Source organism: Rattus rattus, chromosome 14 (genome assembly GCF_011064425.1).
Source record: "Rattus rattus isolate New Zealand chromosome 14, Rrattus_CSIRO_v1, whole genome shotgun sequence".
Lineage (NCBI taxonomy): Eukaryota > Metazoa > Chordata > Mammalia > Rodentia > Muridae > Rattus > Rattus rattus.
This window is the reverse complement of record NC_046167.1, coordinates 80,031,217-80,048,087: the sequence shown is the minus strand read 5'-3', so window position 1 is coordinate 80,048,087 and position 16,871 is coordinate 80,031,217. Positions and strand designations below refer to the sequence as shown.

The 16,871-nt window shown below is 48.0% G+C and overlaps 1 protein-coding gene across 2 annotated transcripts in view; it reads right to left on the bottom strand.

Moving 5' to 3' along the window:
- Klhl3 (kelch like family member 3) overlaps positions 1 to 16,871 on the bottom strand; it is a 116,109-nt gene that overhangs the window by 67,450 nt on the left and 31,788 nt on the right. For both annotated transcript variants that reach the window (XM_032884769.1, XM_032884770.1), the window contains exon 4: positions 3,483 to 3,604. In XM_032884769.1, the coding sequence (XP_032740660.1) occupies positions 3,483 to 3,604 (122 nt within the window). The remainder of the gene's footprint in view (positions 1 to 3,482; positions 3,605 to 16,871) is intronic.

Here is a 16,871-nt window from a genome sequence, read left to right as displayed (position 1 = left end):
CCAGGTTCTAATTGCATTAGTAAGTCTCCCGACAGACTGTGGCCACCTCTGCCATGCAAAAGCCAGTTCTCCAGGGACCAGGGACATGTGTGCACCTGAGAAGGGGTGAGATTTAACTCTCAGGGTCATTCCACCAAGCCCCAACCTCTGACAGTAGCTCCCTCGGGGGACTCACAGCCTGGGCTAGGGGGATGGGCACAATGACAGAAGAAGTGAGACAGACCACCCCCTCTTCCTCCAAAGTCTGCCCCCAATGTTTCCTGAGTGTGGTCTGCTCCTCTCCTCCTGTCAGGCAGTACTGACTACTTCCTCCTGGACACCTCTGCCCAGGCCCACCATCTGTCTCCGCCTACAGATCAGCTGTTCCTTGGGAAGCAGCCTGTCTGAGCTACTCCTCTGTGGCCTTGTCGGCTGATGCGGCTTAGCAGCTGGAGAAAAATGCTGAACGATCGTCCAAAGAAGAGACGAGATGTGTTTCTGTACAGCTCAGCACACGGGACAGCCCAGGGCCCTGCGCTCTTCCCCTCGATCCTCAGCAGATAGCCCAAAGGTCCCTCTCCTCACAAGAATGGCTGGTGCCTGGTCAGGCCTCAGTCCACGCCAAGTATTCTGGGTATAGCCCGGGAGATATCGTACAGTATGTTCCGGCCTAGGAGAATCCACAGCCACTTCTAGATCAGATGGGGTTAGCCCCACTCCCTTGACCATGACTCCTACTCGCCACCTGGCCACGTGTCCTCGGATGCCATCGGCATCGACGCCTGCCTTCTACAGATGTGTGAGGGCATCACCCTGTTTAGGTAATACTATGTATGCGCCGTGTGCCAGGCCCTGGTCTACGGATGTGTCAGCAGGTTCTCTCCTCACGCCTGCCCTATCACATCAAATGCTGTTCTCAAGACCGCATCGATTAAATGACTCACACCAGCCCTATCAGAGTAAACGCTGTTTCAAGAAATGAAAACCCTGAGGCAAAGAGAGATCACCTAACTTGCTTCTGCATCACAGCAGATAAGAACAGAAGCCAGGGTTTGAGCACAGGCAGTTTTCAAAGACCTATGAAAATGGGTGCTCTTACGGCCTCTGCTTTGTGGAGAAGACTTGGCGATGGGGTGTCCAGGAAGTGGAAAGGCTCCAGCAGGTGGAGGGCAAGCATGCAGACTGAATGGTTTCTCTGGCAGTCACTGAGTCCCAGGGTGCTGTGAACCCACAGCCATGCTGTCTCCCCACTAATTCCTCCACCGGCTCTCTAAACTGCACTAACTCCTCCCTCCCCTGTTCTTCCCCCTCCCTCTCAGACAAAGTTTGGGGAGTTTTTCGTTTTGCTTATTTATTTATTATATGTATATGAGTACACTATAGCTGTCTTCAGACACAGCAGAAGAGGGCATCGGATCCCATTACAGATGGTTGTGAGCCACCATGTGGTTGCTGGGATTTGAACTCAGGACCTCTGGAGGAGCAGTCAGTGCCCTTAACCGCTGAGCCATCTCTCCAGCACTGAAGTTGCTTTAAACAGTAATGACAAAGTCACTCTCTACAGAGCTCTGGTATCTGCTGTCACCACTTTGAAACAATGCGTTTTGTAAGCCAGAGAGATCAGCACGGGGTGAGACCAGAGTTGTAATAATTACCTTTTTACTGATGGATACCTATTACCTTTATTTATTATTAATCAATGCCTTAATTTCTTAATTAACACCTTAATAATGCATAATTATTCATTACTGTTTTGTTGCTGTTATCATCTCATCCCTGTCAGGAAGTAAGGACCAGAACAGAGTCCTTTCTAATTAGCCAAATTACACGTTTTAGCGTGCATATAGTTTGAGCCAGGCATGGTGGCACACGCCTTTAGTCTCAGCACTCAGGCAGAGCCTAGTGGATCCCCGTGGGTTTGAGGCCAGCCTGGTCTACACCGGGAGTTCTGGGCCAGCCAGGACACTGAGACCTATATTTCTACAAATGTTGCTATAGTAACTATATAAAGCCAGGAAACCTCCCTGGCACCGCTTGTTCTGCAGGGGTGATGCAATGCGCCTCGTTATCTGCCTGCCTGCCCCTGACCACACGTTAGCACCCCTCCGCCCACCACTCATTCCTTAACCTCAGCTTGAAGCTTAACTCTTAAAAAAAAAAAAACGATCCTTCCCAAAATCCTTCCTTCATCCAGTGTCCCTTGGTATCTATCCTCTCTCACTGCAGGACTGCACAGATGGGACGCCTGTGTTTCTTTAACGGATCTCTAGCCTCATTCCCACACTGAGACAACAGGGGACCAGTGCTGTTACATCTACAGTGCCCACGAAGGGTATGGTGGGTAATAGGAACGCTGGGGCATCAAGCCAGCCTCTCAGACAGCTCCAACCTGGAAGTGAGGTGTCTCGGTAGGAAATGGGTCACCTAAGGGGCATTAGTTAGCCTCAGGAAATTAGGTGGCTTTGTGCAAAAACAAAACAACAACAACAAACCCTTCAAAACACATCAATTCTGTCACTCTTGGAAGGGCAGAAGAACGTACCCTTATCTGTTCGGCCCTGTGATCTGTGCGGGTCAAGGCTGACCCTCCCCAATCATCTCCCCAGCTGAAGCACAGTATGTGTCCTCTCTTGGGTCCTCCTTTCCAGGCTCTAGGTGGCTGAGGGTCAGGCGGGGTTGAGAAAGAGGGGAGAGATGCGCGCAGTATGTCATCGCCACACACTCTGGTGAGACTGGGTCCTCGTGCTCGCCCTCCACGTGCTAGGGGCCTTTGCATGCATGACCAATGCTGTCAGGTAAACAGCATGAAGGGTCTCTCTGAGACAAAAGGGCAGCCTGGGGCAGAGAGGAGTCATGGAGCTTCTGGTTCCTCCTTCTTAAGCTAAGTACAACGTGAGCTTAAAACTCCTCACTCCCGATTGGCGATTTGTTTTTTCTTTTTTTTTGGTTGTTGTTGTTTTTGTCTAGGCTCCGCCCCCCAGTTACCTGGCAACAGCCAGGTATGCCTGACACTCACTAAAAAAGGCTCTGCTTGCCCCCTACCTCTCTCTCTTGCTCTTACCCTCTTTTCCTTGTCCCTTCTCTCCTCATTCCCCTCCCCCTCCCCATGTCCTGAATAAACTCTATTCTACACAATACCACGCGGGGATGCCTCAGCATGGGCCCGCAGAGGCACCCCCTTCCCCCACACCATACCGCGCCTCCACCAAACCTATTTCTGGTCTCTCCTATCTTTTTATAAAACTCCTCACTCCGGGGTTGGGCTCATGCTACGGTACTACGTAACCTGAGGGTGGAAGGAACAGCTTATACCGGGCATGCATTGAACAGACAAGGGTACAATTCTTCCGCCCTTACGCTGTGCCCAGCACGTGCCCAGGTAAAGTGACGTCATCCCATGCAGCTTCGTTTCCCCGTTTAGTGACCATGAGTGAGGGTTAAGGGGTAGGACGCTGACGTGGCGGGTCCTGAGTGGGCGGCATGTGGGCCACTGGTGGGATTACCTGCACGTTCTCCTCCGTCACCTCTATCTCCGCGGTATAGATGTAGTCGATGAGCTTGCTGAGGGTCTGTCCATCCACGTCCTTGATTTCAATCTTCTTGGCTTTGCTCTCAGACATGTCACCTGCAGTTCCACAACAAAAACAGAAAAGGACAGGAATTTGGCACCTGTGGCCTCCTGCACTGTTGTTGTCTTGGAAACGTGGAGCGCTCGCCTGTGCCCCTGGAAACCACTGGAGAGAGTCGGGCACAGGGACGTCAAGGTCATAACGTCCTTGCTTCTCGGATCACTCAGATACCAACTGTAGGCATTCTGCGTTCGGCTGCCTATTTCTGTAGATGGGGCTTTGAAACGAACTTACCGACAACTGTATCTGGGGCCAGGCCTGGTGAGCGAGCCCTTTGCCAGCCCTGAAGGAGGGCAGGCCTTGTAAGAGGAATCTAAATACGCACAAATTATCATGACAACATGAAAAATTAGTATTTGCTCATTGCTAACTATGGCCAAAACACTGGGCGAACCACTTTAATTTCTTGCCTCTTCCAAACTTCGTGGAAATGTGTGATGGTTGTAAAAAATTAGCATCATTTTACACAGAGGAAAAAAAGAAAAGACAAGGCCCAGGAAGGGAGCTCGTTCATCTTGTGGTCAAAGATCTAACAGCCGAGGTGGGCTGAAAGGGGATCCTGACTTCAGAATCCACAGCTTTAAACACCTTGAAACAGCCCCAGGGAGAAGCACAGAGAAGGGACCCACAGCACCCATGGGTGCTACAGAAGACCTCCCAGGAGAGCACATACCTCTCTGGGGGTGACAGGAAGAGGTTAGAGAGACAGCAAAGCAGGGAAGGAGGGGCCAGGCGTGGGTCCAATGTAAAGGAGAGAGGCTCCAAGAGGATACTGTATCTGAGAGACAGTGAGAGCCTGACATGACTGGGCGCAGCACGGAAGGAAGCTAGAGAGGGATCCGCGGCCATAGCGGGTAGAGCGGTACTCGTCACACAAGGGAGCTTCGTGGAAACGGTGACAGCGCTGAGGTCCTGACCAGAAGCACGAGAACAGATGGAATGCCCTTCTTGAGGACTTCATCCGTGATCTACACCACTCTTCCCTCTCCCGCTGCAGCCCCTCTCGTGCCCCACAACTCCCTCTAGAAGTCAAGACCTTCTCCTCCACACATATATGTCAAGATAAATACAACCTGCTGGGTCCAGGTAGTGGTTCTCAACCGTCTATGTGTTTAGGGCTGACCATTCAGGATGGGATAAACTATAGGAGGCTCCTCTCTGGAAAAGACTGACTCTCTCTCTCTCTCTCTCTCTCTCTCTCTCTCTCTCTCTCTCTCTGTGTGTGTGTGTGTGTGTGTGTGTGTGTGATCGTTAACTGCCTGTAGCTCTCCATCTAGGGATGGGGTCCTGCGAGATTTTCCCCCATCCACGGTCCACAGTGACATGTCAACTGGTGGTGTCCTTCGGAGGTCCCGTATGTTGTTAGGATTTCCCGGGAGCAGCTCCTTGTCCCAGATAGAAGACCTTGTCTCCCAGCACATGTGTCCCGGGCCTCTGACTCTTATAATCTCTCTGCTTCCTGTTCTCCGGTGCTCCCCAAGCCTTTGGTACAGGAGTTACGCTCTGGATGTGTTGATAAGGGATGGTTTTGACCAGATATGGGTTTCTCTGATGGTCTACAGCAGGAGATTTCTGAGTGAAATCCTGGATGCAGAGGCGGGAGAGAGCTGAACCAGAGGCAGGAAGAACCGCCGGGAGCTCCTGATAATAACCCAAGAAAGAGTTCGCAGCCAGAAGTGAGACCAATAACAGCACCGCACTCCCAGTCACGAGACCCCGGCTGCTGCTGGTGCCAACCTAGAACTGAGCCCCTTCAGCAAGTTCCGGGACTTGAGGTAGCAGACAGCAGGGGGCACAAATCAGAGGGCAGTGTGGCTCCAAGAGACTACGCAGTCAGATGCCCTGGTGCGAGCCTGCCAACAGCCCAACGGTTGTTCTCCCTCAGACTCGTGCCAGCACCTAGAGGATTCAGCACAGTACAACGCTGGGTTCCCTGCACCCAAGAAAGCAGTGTGGTGCATTACGTGGGCTCCTGACGCCCACCCCAAGCTACGCAATCGCACGATCAGTCCACGGTCCCCGCCCTGCCACAGCTCCAGGTCACATGACTGGAATCACAGGGAAAGTGGGTGGTGTTGGATTCCTCAGATCCTGCCTGCTCGTCTCCTTGTCAGACAAAGGAGGCCAGGAGCTCCCAAGTCTTTCCCTTCTCTGGGTACTGTGAAGGTGGATGACTAGAGCTCACTTCGTCCTGAGGCTGGAGGCCATGGTAAGAAGGCAGGAGGGAAAAGGCGGTGGACTCCCCCTGGCCCCTAAGATGGGGTCCCAATCCTCCAAAGCTTATGCTGGGTCATACGAACAGGAAAACAAGTGCAGGCAAAGAACTCAGAAGTTTATGGTTTGTCCCTCCAGATGGCTATTTAGAAGTTCACTGACGAGGGTCCAATTGCTAATTGTATCACAAAAGTCAATTAAAGAACATAGGCCTTGGAAATGGGGTTTTGAAAGAACAGTCTGCTGTAAGAACCCAGAGGCAAGATGGTCAGGCCCGGGTTGACAGCCTTTCCCTCTGTGGAATCTGTGTGTGGGAGTCAAGTCAAGGTTTTAGAACTTTAAACAAAAAGAAACAGTTAAGACCGTATGAATAATCTGTGCGTGTGTGCGTGCTTGCGTGTGTGTGTGTGTGTGTGTGTGTGTGTGTGTGTGTGTGTGTTCACACATGCATGGGTGCAGAGGCCAGAGGGGCTCTATTTTCTGGGACAATAACAGATTTATCAAATTCAGGTTTCCGTGGCCTGTGAGTCAGCATCCTGTGCAGTGCTCACAGTGAGTCCACATCTCTCGGCCAGTGCTCGCCAATGTACGGCTGTTCAGCTTTACGCCGCTCTGAACATCATGTGCACTGTGCACTACCTGAAGCACGTTGGCTCGGTCACGTGGGGTGTTTCACGGACTGCAGTGGTACAGCACATATAAGTTGTTCTGCACCTACAGAAACAGAATCATTTAAAAATAAGGGGAAAATAAGGAGTTTTAGGAATTCCCCTACTGCCGTTCTTCGGCACACACCGAAGCAGCCTATCTCTGTGCGTGCTGTGTTGGAGTGTTTGGTTTTAGAAATTGCTGTCTGAAATGAAGGAAACTGCCACAGAGGGAAACACAGAAGGGGAGAGAACATTCGCTAGCTACGCCAAAGACACGGGGTCACCATTTAGAATACATGAGACAAACAACTGAGCGTCAGGGAGTAGAAGCATTTGCCATACAAGGCAGATGGCCGGAGTCTGGATCCGCAGAACCCGTGCGTTCCTACAGGAGATGGGAGGGAGAGGCAGTGAGGGGGACACAGAAGAATCTCAAGAAGACAGAGGGCCAGCCTGGGCTACTAAGTGGCGAAGGGATTGTGTATCAACGTGGTAAGAAGGGGTATCTACGTATGTGTAAGAAGGAGAAGAACCAACACCCAAAGGCTGTCCTCTGACTTCCACACACATGGTGTGCTTATACACACACACAAACACATACACATACCTACACACACAAACACATAAACACACACACACATACACACATAAACACACATACACACACAAACACACACACACATACCTATACATACAAACACACAAACACACACACACACATACCTACACACACAAACACATAAACACACAAACACACACACATACCTATACACACAAACACATAAACACACACACAAACACACACAAACCTACACACAAACACACATACACAAACATACACACATACCTACACACACAACACACACACACAAACACACACACATACACACACACACACACACACACAACACACACACATACACATACAAACACACACACAAACACACACAAACACACACACACACAAACACACATACACACACACAAACACATAAATACAAACACATAAATACACCCATACATACATACACACACATATATACACACATACACACACAAACACATAAACACACATAAACACACAAACACATACACACACATACGCACACAAACACACACACACATACCTACACACACAAACATATACACACATATACACACACAAACACACACCTACACACACAAATACATAAACACACTCATATACACACATATACACACACACGAGTGTGCTTACACACACAAACACACACATACCTACACACATACACACAAACACACACACATACATACACATACACACAAAAACCTACAAAATTAAACATATACACACTGAGTCATTAAGTAAACTAACTATTTCTCAAAAGTAGAAGCAAAAGTGGCCGTTGTTTTGTTTGTTTGTTTTGTTTGTTTGTTTGTTTGTTTTTGAACTGTCCAATATCATTAACTGTCCATCACAGCCCAGTCAGAATGGTTATCGCCAAGAAAACCAGTGACAATAAATGCTTCCAAGGACGTGTGGAGACAGAAGTGTATTCACAGCTGGCGGGAATGTAAACTGGAGAGGCCATTTTGGTCATCTGTTTCCTAAAATCTTAAAAAGAGAACTCCTAGGGGTCTGGAGAGATGGCTCAGTGGTTAAGAGCACTGACTGCTCTTCCAGAGGTCCTGAGTTCAATTCCCAGCAACCACATGGGAATTGGCTCACAACCATCTGTAATGGGATCTGATAACTTTTTCTGGTGTGTCTGAAGACAGCGATAGTATACTTATGTTTAATAAATAATAAATTTGAGAGAGAGAGAGAGAGAGAGAGAGAGAGAGAGAGAGAGACTGACTTGGTAAGCCAGCCACGCCAGTCCCGAACACACACTGAACATCTCTGTTTGTTGATGCCCCATTCATAACTGGACATCAACTGTAAGCTGGACATTGAACAATAGCCAAGCGGGGAAGGGGCGCCCCACATACACAATGGACTTTTACTCTAACATAAAGCGAAATGAGGTCTACAAGGAAACACTACATCAAGGAAGATAACCTAGGTTCAGAAAGATGAATATTGTGTATGGAGCGTAGCTTCCTAGTTTTTTTTTTTTTTTGTGTGTGTGTGTGTGTGTGTGTGTGTGTGTGTGTGTGTGTGTTGGGGCCAGGGGCCATACAACGTAAAACAGCCACCATGAGAGTGGGGATGGGAACAGAGACGTCGGAGACTGAGGAGAGGGAAGACAGAAGAACACAGGTGACCTGAAGGGAAAGGCCGCTGGGGCTGTAGACACACAAAAGGAGGCAGGGGGATGGACGGGGACAGGAATCAATAGCTGTTGTGTTTGAAGTGCGGAAATACTCTGTGTGCTGGCTAAAAAACAAAACGCAGGTCTTTTAAAAACTGCTGTTTGAGTTTCTGACCTGGATTTCAGTTCTTAGAACACTCTGTAAAATTCTGACTCGCGATTAGGACAGCGACTTTCAGAAGGTTCCAAACACACTTTTGCCACTTTGAACTACGTATGCGTGTGCAGCGGCACTCATGACACTGACAATCAAATTAGAATAACCAACTCTGAAGACCGCTGAAGGGTTCTGTGCCCTGCGGTATGAGATACTCGGTCAAAACGGAACTCTCTGTGTCCACTCATCTCATTAGCGTGAGAATACCGTGAGATGTCTAAGAAGTGGTAAAAGCCTATGTATACCAAGTGATTTCCTTACAAGCCTCTGAGCACGCAGATCATCCGGAAGCACACAACCCCAGCATGCTCAAACCAGACGGGATAATATGCTCCCTTAATTCCAGCACCTTCAGGGAGGTGGGGGCAGGAGGATCACCCTTGGCTAGACAGTGAGTGTCTAGGTCAGGCCTTCCTCTCCCCAAAAATAAAAAAAACGCAAGTAAAAGAATCGACTCAAAGTCAATTCCTCCATGGCGTTATCAACTGATATCTGTTTTCATATTCGCGTACGGCCCACGGTCATGAGCAGAGCGTGTTTAAGAAACCCAGCTCTAAGGGCTTCTCTTTGCTTCTTTGGATAGCTGTGAAATTTCAGTAAACAAGAAAAATAACACAAGAAAGATGATGCTGGGGCTTGCGGCAGCAGTCAGCGTCTACGCACTCTGTGGAGCGTCTTCAAGGAGGGTCAGTGAGCAAAGGTTCCTGACCCCAAGACTGGAGCTCAAACGTCTAAAGCCCATAGGTATCCATACAAATGCTATGATGTGGGCATGCACACACAAAACACGTGCAAACATACAAAGTAAGTGTTTAAAAAGAGAGTTCCCTTGTGGTGAACTAAGAGATGTAATTGTAGTCATACAACTATAGAAAACAGTCTTCAATTTTCTAAAATTTTCTGTGTTTGTGTGTGTGTGTGTGTGTGTGTGTGTGTGTCTGTGATGCTTACATGGATGTGCTTTGACATGTGTTGGTCATAGCAGACATATAAAGGTTTGAGGACAACATTAGCTTCCCTTTTTTTACCAGTGCATCCCAGGGATCAAACTCCTGTCAGCCTTAAATTTATTAACCCCCATGAAACAGCAGAAATGACTATACTATACCAAATTAAGGTTTTAGTTTAAATTGGCCCTGAACATGGCAGTAATAAAAGCCCCCACACTGGACTAGGCCCTCTGTTAAGTGATATCCACAGAATGCGTTTGACCCTTGTCACAGTTCCCAGAGCTGAGTGACACTTCTGCCATCTGACAAATTATTGAACTGGCATTTCGAGAGTTGTTTATACACAGATGAAAGACTTGAAGTTGGCTTAACTCTAAACCTACTCTAGACTCAGACCTATAATAGACTCTAGATTCATAGCTAATAAATCCCTCCATATTTTGACCCCAACACTGGCCAACATGGGTCAACAGTGTAAGGGCAAGTCACCATTAGATACCTAGCTAGTGAGAACCGAGAGAACGAGGTCTTGTCAAGCTTATTCCCAGCAGCCTCGGCACGTAACAGAAGGGCCGGTCTGAAACGAGTGCCAAGGAAATATTTTTCAAAGCCAAAGGAAGAAGTTTTCTCTTGGTAGCTCATGCCGCGTTGAGCTGCAGTCATTCCTTTTTTTTTTTTTTTTTTTTTTTTTTTTTTGGAGCTGGGGTCTTGACTTGAAGGCAGAGTGCTCTACCACTGATCTAAATCCCCAACCACTGAGCTAAATCCCCAACCTACAGTCATTCCTTATGGAGAGAAGCCATCCAGGGACTTGGTCATTCTTTGTCTTGTTTCGTTTCGTAAGACAGGGTCTCATTGTGTAGCCCAGGCTGTCCTCAAATTCATAATCCTCCTGCCTCAGCCTCCCAGGTGCCACCGCATCAAGCTAGGACCTCGGTGGTCCTTCTTGAGTCTTCACGAACCTCTAATAGTTTGGCAAAATAGTTCTAGGAAATAGAAAGTCAGACCCTGTTTCTTTTCCCTCTCTGAGCTCACCCCAGGGGCCACCTCTGCTAGCCTTTTCCCAGGAACCTCTGCCAGACACCCTGGAGAAACTCACTTTACATATCTTCATCCGTAGAGATGCTTGGCATACATTAACATGCATGTCCAATGAGGGGCAGACATTCGTCCATTCTGCTAGCACTCACCAAATATGTCTTTCATGCTAGATCTAGGGCCTAAGTGGACAAGCCATTGACCTGCCCTCTCTGAGCTGAGTCCGGTGGTTGGATTTATGGGGGATGGAGGTAGACACCATCAAACCCACAACTGCAAAGGGTACTAAACGCTAGCAAAGGGAACTCTGCACAGAAAGACTAACGGCCAGGATGCCCTGCACCCCGGATGCCCTGCACCCCGACGATGAACACACAAGAGCACACATTTGCTTTCCTGGTCATGGAGTCCACCAATCCCATTGGACTGGTTTATATTTAAAAGCCTACTCTGCAGAGTGAGTCCCAGGGCATCCAACAATACACAGGGAAACCCTGTCTCAAACAAAACAAACAAACTAAAAGCAAAAGCAAAAAGGCACTGATCTGGACAAGTCGTAACTATTCAGACATGTAAAGGTTTGAGGACAACATTAGCTTCCTTCTTTTTTACCAGTGGGTTCTGGGGAATTAAACTCCTGTCTTCAGGCTTGTCAGAACACATGAGAATAAGGGAAAGTGTCCCAGAAGAGGGACTAGAAGTGAGGGAGAATGTGACCTTTATAGAAGCATAAAAGGTTCAGTCTAGAATTAGTGAGGTAGATCAGCACAGAGAACACTAACCACAAAAGCTTGACGTGGCCCCACCTGGAACCCATGACACAAGGAGAGAACCAACCCTCAAAACTGTCCTCTGACCTCCCCACACATTCTGTGGCATGAATACATGTGCGTGTATACACACACAGACAGACACACACACACATGCATGTACATGATAATGAGAAACTGTATATTGGCAGTAGATCTCTGAAGAGCATGTCCTTGCAGAGAAGAAAAGGCTATGTTCAAGAGTCCTTGTGTTGGAGAATTCTCCCTTCCTCCTGGTGTTGAATGATCTCTACTGTAATTGTATCCTGTGCACTAAGCAGAAAGAAAACAGAAAAACAATTACCCCTTACTCCGTGATCCCTCACATGTGTTAAGATGGTGTTTTTAACCCTCACCCAAGTTCTAAGATGTGCCTTGCCAAGTCAGTCGGCTAGAGCTGAGCTCGTAAGGCCCCACTGCAGTTGTTAACATCACACACAATAAAAAGAAATATTCTATCTTTTCCCTGAATCCTACCAGTCCTCCACAGTCAGTGGCCTGAGCAATTTTACTGCCAAAACCTAACTTCCCTCTCCTGGGAAATAAAAATATTTCTAGTCCTGCCTTTATCCCTAGGCTGGGTTAAGAAGCAAAGGAGCCAATGAGAGTGTGAAAGCTAGGCCACAGTGAGGAAGATCACCCAAGCATCCAGACCCCCTGGAACCTCATCCCTCCTCTTGCTTGTGTAGTAATAGAAGGAAATTCCTGTGTAGCCATAAAGATACTTAACATTTTCCCTCCACTCTCAGAATGGTACTTCCTACTATTGTGATTGCCACTACCACCATCACCCTCACCACCAACACCACCAGCATTAGCATCACCACTAACATCATCATCACCATCATCATGACGACCACCACCATCATCACCATCACCACTACCACCATCAGTGACTATAACACACTAGGATCAAGAAAATGGAACCAGGATATTATCAAGGTTTTGTTTGAGTTGAGAGCCCAAATGTGTTTTATTTTAGCCATTATGATAGGACTAAGGCCCTGAGCTCACGTACCCCCTTAGACCTCGACTTCTTTAATACCATAAAATGAGGCTTGTTTTTTAACGTATCTAGAAGACATGTATGTTAAGACCTCTGAATAAAAGCACAGCAGGAAGCAAATCCCATGGTAAAGGGCAAAATAAAAGGAGAACAAGGTGAGTAGAAAGGTGGTTCAGCAGTTAAAAATCACATTGCTCGGGCAGGGATTTTCAGTTCAATTACCTAGGGCTCCCGTTGGTCCCCAGCCCGAAAAACTGTAAAAAAAAAAAAAGGGGATCCATTCTCTGGTTCTGTGGGCAGTTGAACTCATGTGCATCCCATTGCACATAGAACATGATTTAATGATGATGATGATGATGATGATGATGATGATGGTGGTGGTGGTGGTGGTGGTGGTGGTGGTGGTGATGATGATATGATGATAATAATAATAACAACAACAACAACAATAATAATAATAATCTCTTTTTAGAGAGAGGTGGGGGGAGTTGGCCAGGCTGTCATTGTGTCTGCTGACATGGAGGTGCAAATGGCAGAATGAGAAAGTCTTGCACCTCCCATATTCACAACTAAAGGCTGGGCAGTGCACAGCCTGCAGGCCTCCCTACTCTGTTTGCGGGAAGGATGGATGGCTCCCATGCTATCGTGGGGCAGACATGGTCTGGGGTGTGGATTCACATTCAGAACAACCATGGAATGAAAAAGACAGCCATAGTTAAGCCTGACTGAAAGACTGTGCCACACGCCTCCTCCGTCAGAAGAAAACCACGCGTGCGTTCCTTCCCTCTGGCCTTGAGCACGCTGAGAGAAACAGATAGGGGCCACCTGGGCCGTTTGGGTTGAGTTTATGCCATTAGAAGCCAAATCTGATATGTAGGAACGTTTTTGCAATGTCGCTTGGGTTTTAAGCAGAGCCAAGAGGTCTCTAACACAGTCTCATGCGGTGCTGGTAAGTGGACAACAAGATGGGCCAACTGGGGGATCTAAATGACATCTCAAAGAAAACAAAAGAAGATCAGAAAATGTGAGCAAACAAAAAGGAAAGTTGATATGCACCTCAGCAATTCAGGGGTGCACCCTTTCCAACTGCCTACTCATAGGTATGTACCTATACAAAATACTTATGTCTTCAAAATGTCTATGGCTGGGGCTGAAGAGACGGCTCAGCAGTTAAGGCACTGGCTGCTCTTGCAGGGGATCCAGGTTCAGTTCCCAGCCCCAACATGATGGCTCACAAGCATCTATAACTCTGGTTCCACAGGATGCAAAGCCCTCTTGGGACTTTCGTGGGCATCGGGCATGTACAAGGTGCAGGCAGGCAAAACACTCACATGCCTAAAACAGAAAGATCTAGAAATAGACTTATTTTAGTGTGGATGGCCTTTCGCCTAGTACTTCCTGTCCTAGGAACCTATTCTAAGGAAATGATTAGAAATGCAAATAATGGTTAAGATGCAAAGATTCCCAGGAAGACACTAGTGCTAACGGAAAATGTTACTTGTGTTCCGGCAAGTAAGGGGACGGACGTCCAGTTACGGAGGGAATCTTATAAAGTTACTGACATGGTTTCGTGGATGTGGAACCGTGTTCAGGATGGACCGCTGAGTGCCACTGAGGTTTAGAAAGCAAACCTGCTCAGGGCAGGTTTTGGGTAAGCAGATACAGCAATGACTGACGAGGAAAATCAGAGATTAAGGGAGTTAAGGGAGTGTTCGGATAAGCAATAACACTAAGGAGCCGTGTAAGGCATGCTGGGAGCAGGTGACAACTGGATTCAAGGAAGTTTGGAGGGAACATCATGCAAGACTTCGCTAAGGCACTGACACTTAAATTGTAACGAAGGATGAAGTGGAGTTAGGCGGAACAGAAATGGGAAGGAAAACCATTCCAGATTAATAGTGGTTTTTAAATACATATTTATGGGCTGGAGCGATGGCTCAGCGGTTAAGAGCACTGACTGCTCTTCCAGAGGTCCTGAGTTCAATTCGCAGCAACCACATGGTGGCTCACAACCATCTGTAATGAGATCTGATGCCCTCTTTGGTGTATCTGAAGACAGTGACAGTGTATTCATATACATAAATAAATAAGTCTTTTAAAAAACTATGTATTTATGAAAGCACAGCTATTCAAATATATGTGAGTCCGTTTGTGCTCAAAGACATTGTGTGTGTGTACATAGCTATAAATAGGACCTGTGAGAGAGCAGTCCCCTAAGCGCTATGGTGCATGCATTTATTCTGTTTCGATTTCCTTTCGCCTGTTGCTTGTTCATGTTTTCTGATTTTTCTTTCCGTAGTCAAGATGCATGAAAGGTGCTCGGATGGGAGGACGGATAGGAGGAAGGATAGAGCGGAGACATGTGAACGGTATTCAGACGGATGGGAGGAAGGATGGATAAAGATGAGGGATGGAGGGTGACCGGGTCCATGGAGGGCTTGTGCTGTGCGGAATGTTAGAACTCCTTCCTCTCTTGATTCTCTCCCCCGCTTCAGATCAGTCCAGAAGCGTGCACTCCCCCAGCTGTCCCTGTTGGCCATGGGGTCCTTCTGGCCAACCCTTCAATTCATTACCTAAGCAGACTCCTCTGTCGACACTGAACTTGCGAAACCACGCATACGAAGAGTATGACCGGCTGAGCCGCATGCCGCCGAAACTGTGGCTGAATAACTATTGGAGACGAGATTAAAGTATTCTAAAACAACGGGGTTTGGGCAGAGGAAAGAGAGGGGGAAGAATTAAAGCCCTTGCAGCTTGAGATTGACACCACTCTGAAGAGAGGACGGCTCAAGATCCCCAGGTTTGGCAGGTTTCCCAGGCTATGTGGTAGAAAGTCTGTCCTGGCACAAGGGAGACGAGGATGCCTCGTGTACTTCAGCAGGCGCACAGCTCCAAGCTAAGACCACTGATGAGTCAGGGGATCGTTACAGCCCAGCATCAAGGCCCTTCCAACAAGGTCACTCCAGCCTAGCGGTGTGCTACAGTGGGGAAAAAAATAAGATTCTACCGAGTCAAAGCGTTTGCGTTCCCAGCTCTTTGCAAGCTCCTCCTCCAACCATACTCATTCTCCATTGTGAGCAGAATGCACGTACCACAAGACGTGCCCCACCCAGGCTCCCGAAGCTCACAACCGTGCAGGGGACATTCCATCCCCACGTTAACAAAATACACGCATCTCATGAGCATTTAAGACATGGTGTCTTAGTTATAGACACCATGACCAAGGCAACTCTTCTAAGGACAACATTTAATTGGAGCTGGCTTACAGGTTCAGAGGTTCAGTCCGTTATTAGGTGGGAAGCGTGGCAGTCATGGTACGGAAGGAGCTGAGAGTTCTACATCTTCATCTGAAAGCTGCTAGGAGAAGACTGGCTTTCAGGCAGCTAGGATGAGGGTTTTATAGCCCACTCTCACAATGGCACACCCACTCCAACAAGGCCACACCCACTCCAACAGGGCCACACCTACTCCAACAGGGCCACACCTACTCCAACAAGGCCACATCTCCTAACAGCGCCACTCCCTGAGCCAAACATATTCAAACCATGACACAGGGTAACAACCAGGTCAAACAAGAGTCCCATCTTCCCAAGAAATGAGGAGACAGGTTAAAAAGCAGACAGCTATAGTATTTTTTTTTAAAATAGTTCTGACATAGGATAGAAAGCGCCTTTGTGTGGCGCTATGATGGTGATAGGGAGGGGGCTTTTCTGAGGGGAGCGCATGCGCAGCACCAGAGCCGGCCCACTAGTGGTGTAGACTCGAGGGGATGGATACCACACTCAGAGCATGCACAGGCCACTTAGAAAGCATGTGGCAGGGACACTTGACCAGGTTTGGTGACTCAGAAGCCCAGATAGCATCCTCCAGCGGCAGGCATTAGCAGAGAGCCATCCACACACGTGGTACAGAGAGGTGCTGACAACAGAAAACTCAGCTGATGGGTTTCAGGAATTCAGCCCAGGTATCACACGTGTGAGATCCTTAGGCAAGACAACTTCTTCCCTGAAAACCTGGCAACAGTGACGCAGACATTCTTCTACCATCCTCCACGTGTCTAGACCTTTACAGGTGCTACAGGGGACCCCTGGTCCCTGCCTGGGAGAAGTGGCCAGAGACAAGGTGTAGTCCTCATGGGAAAGCAC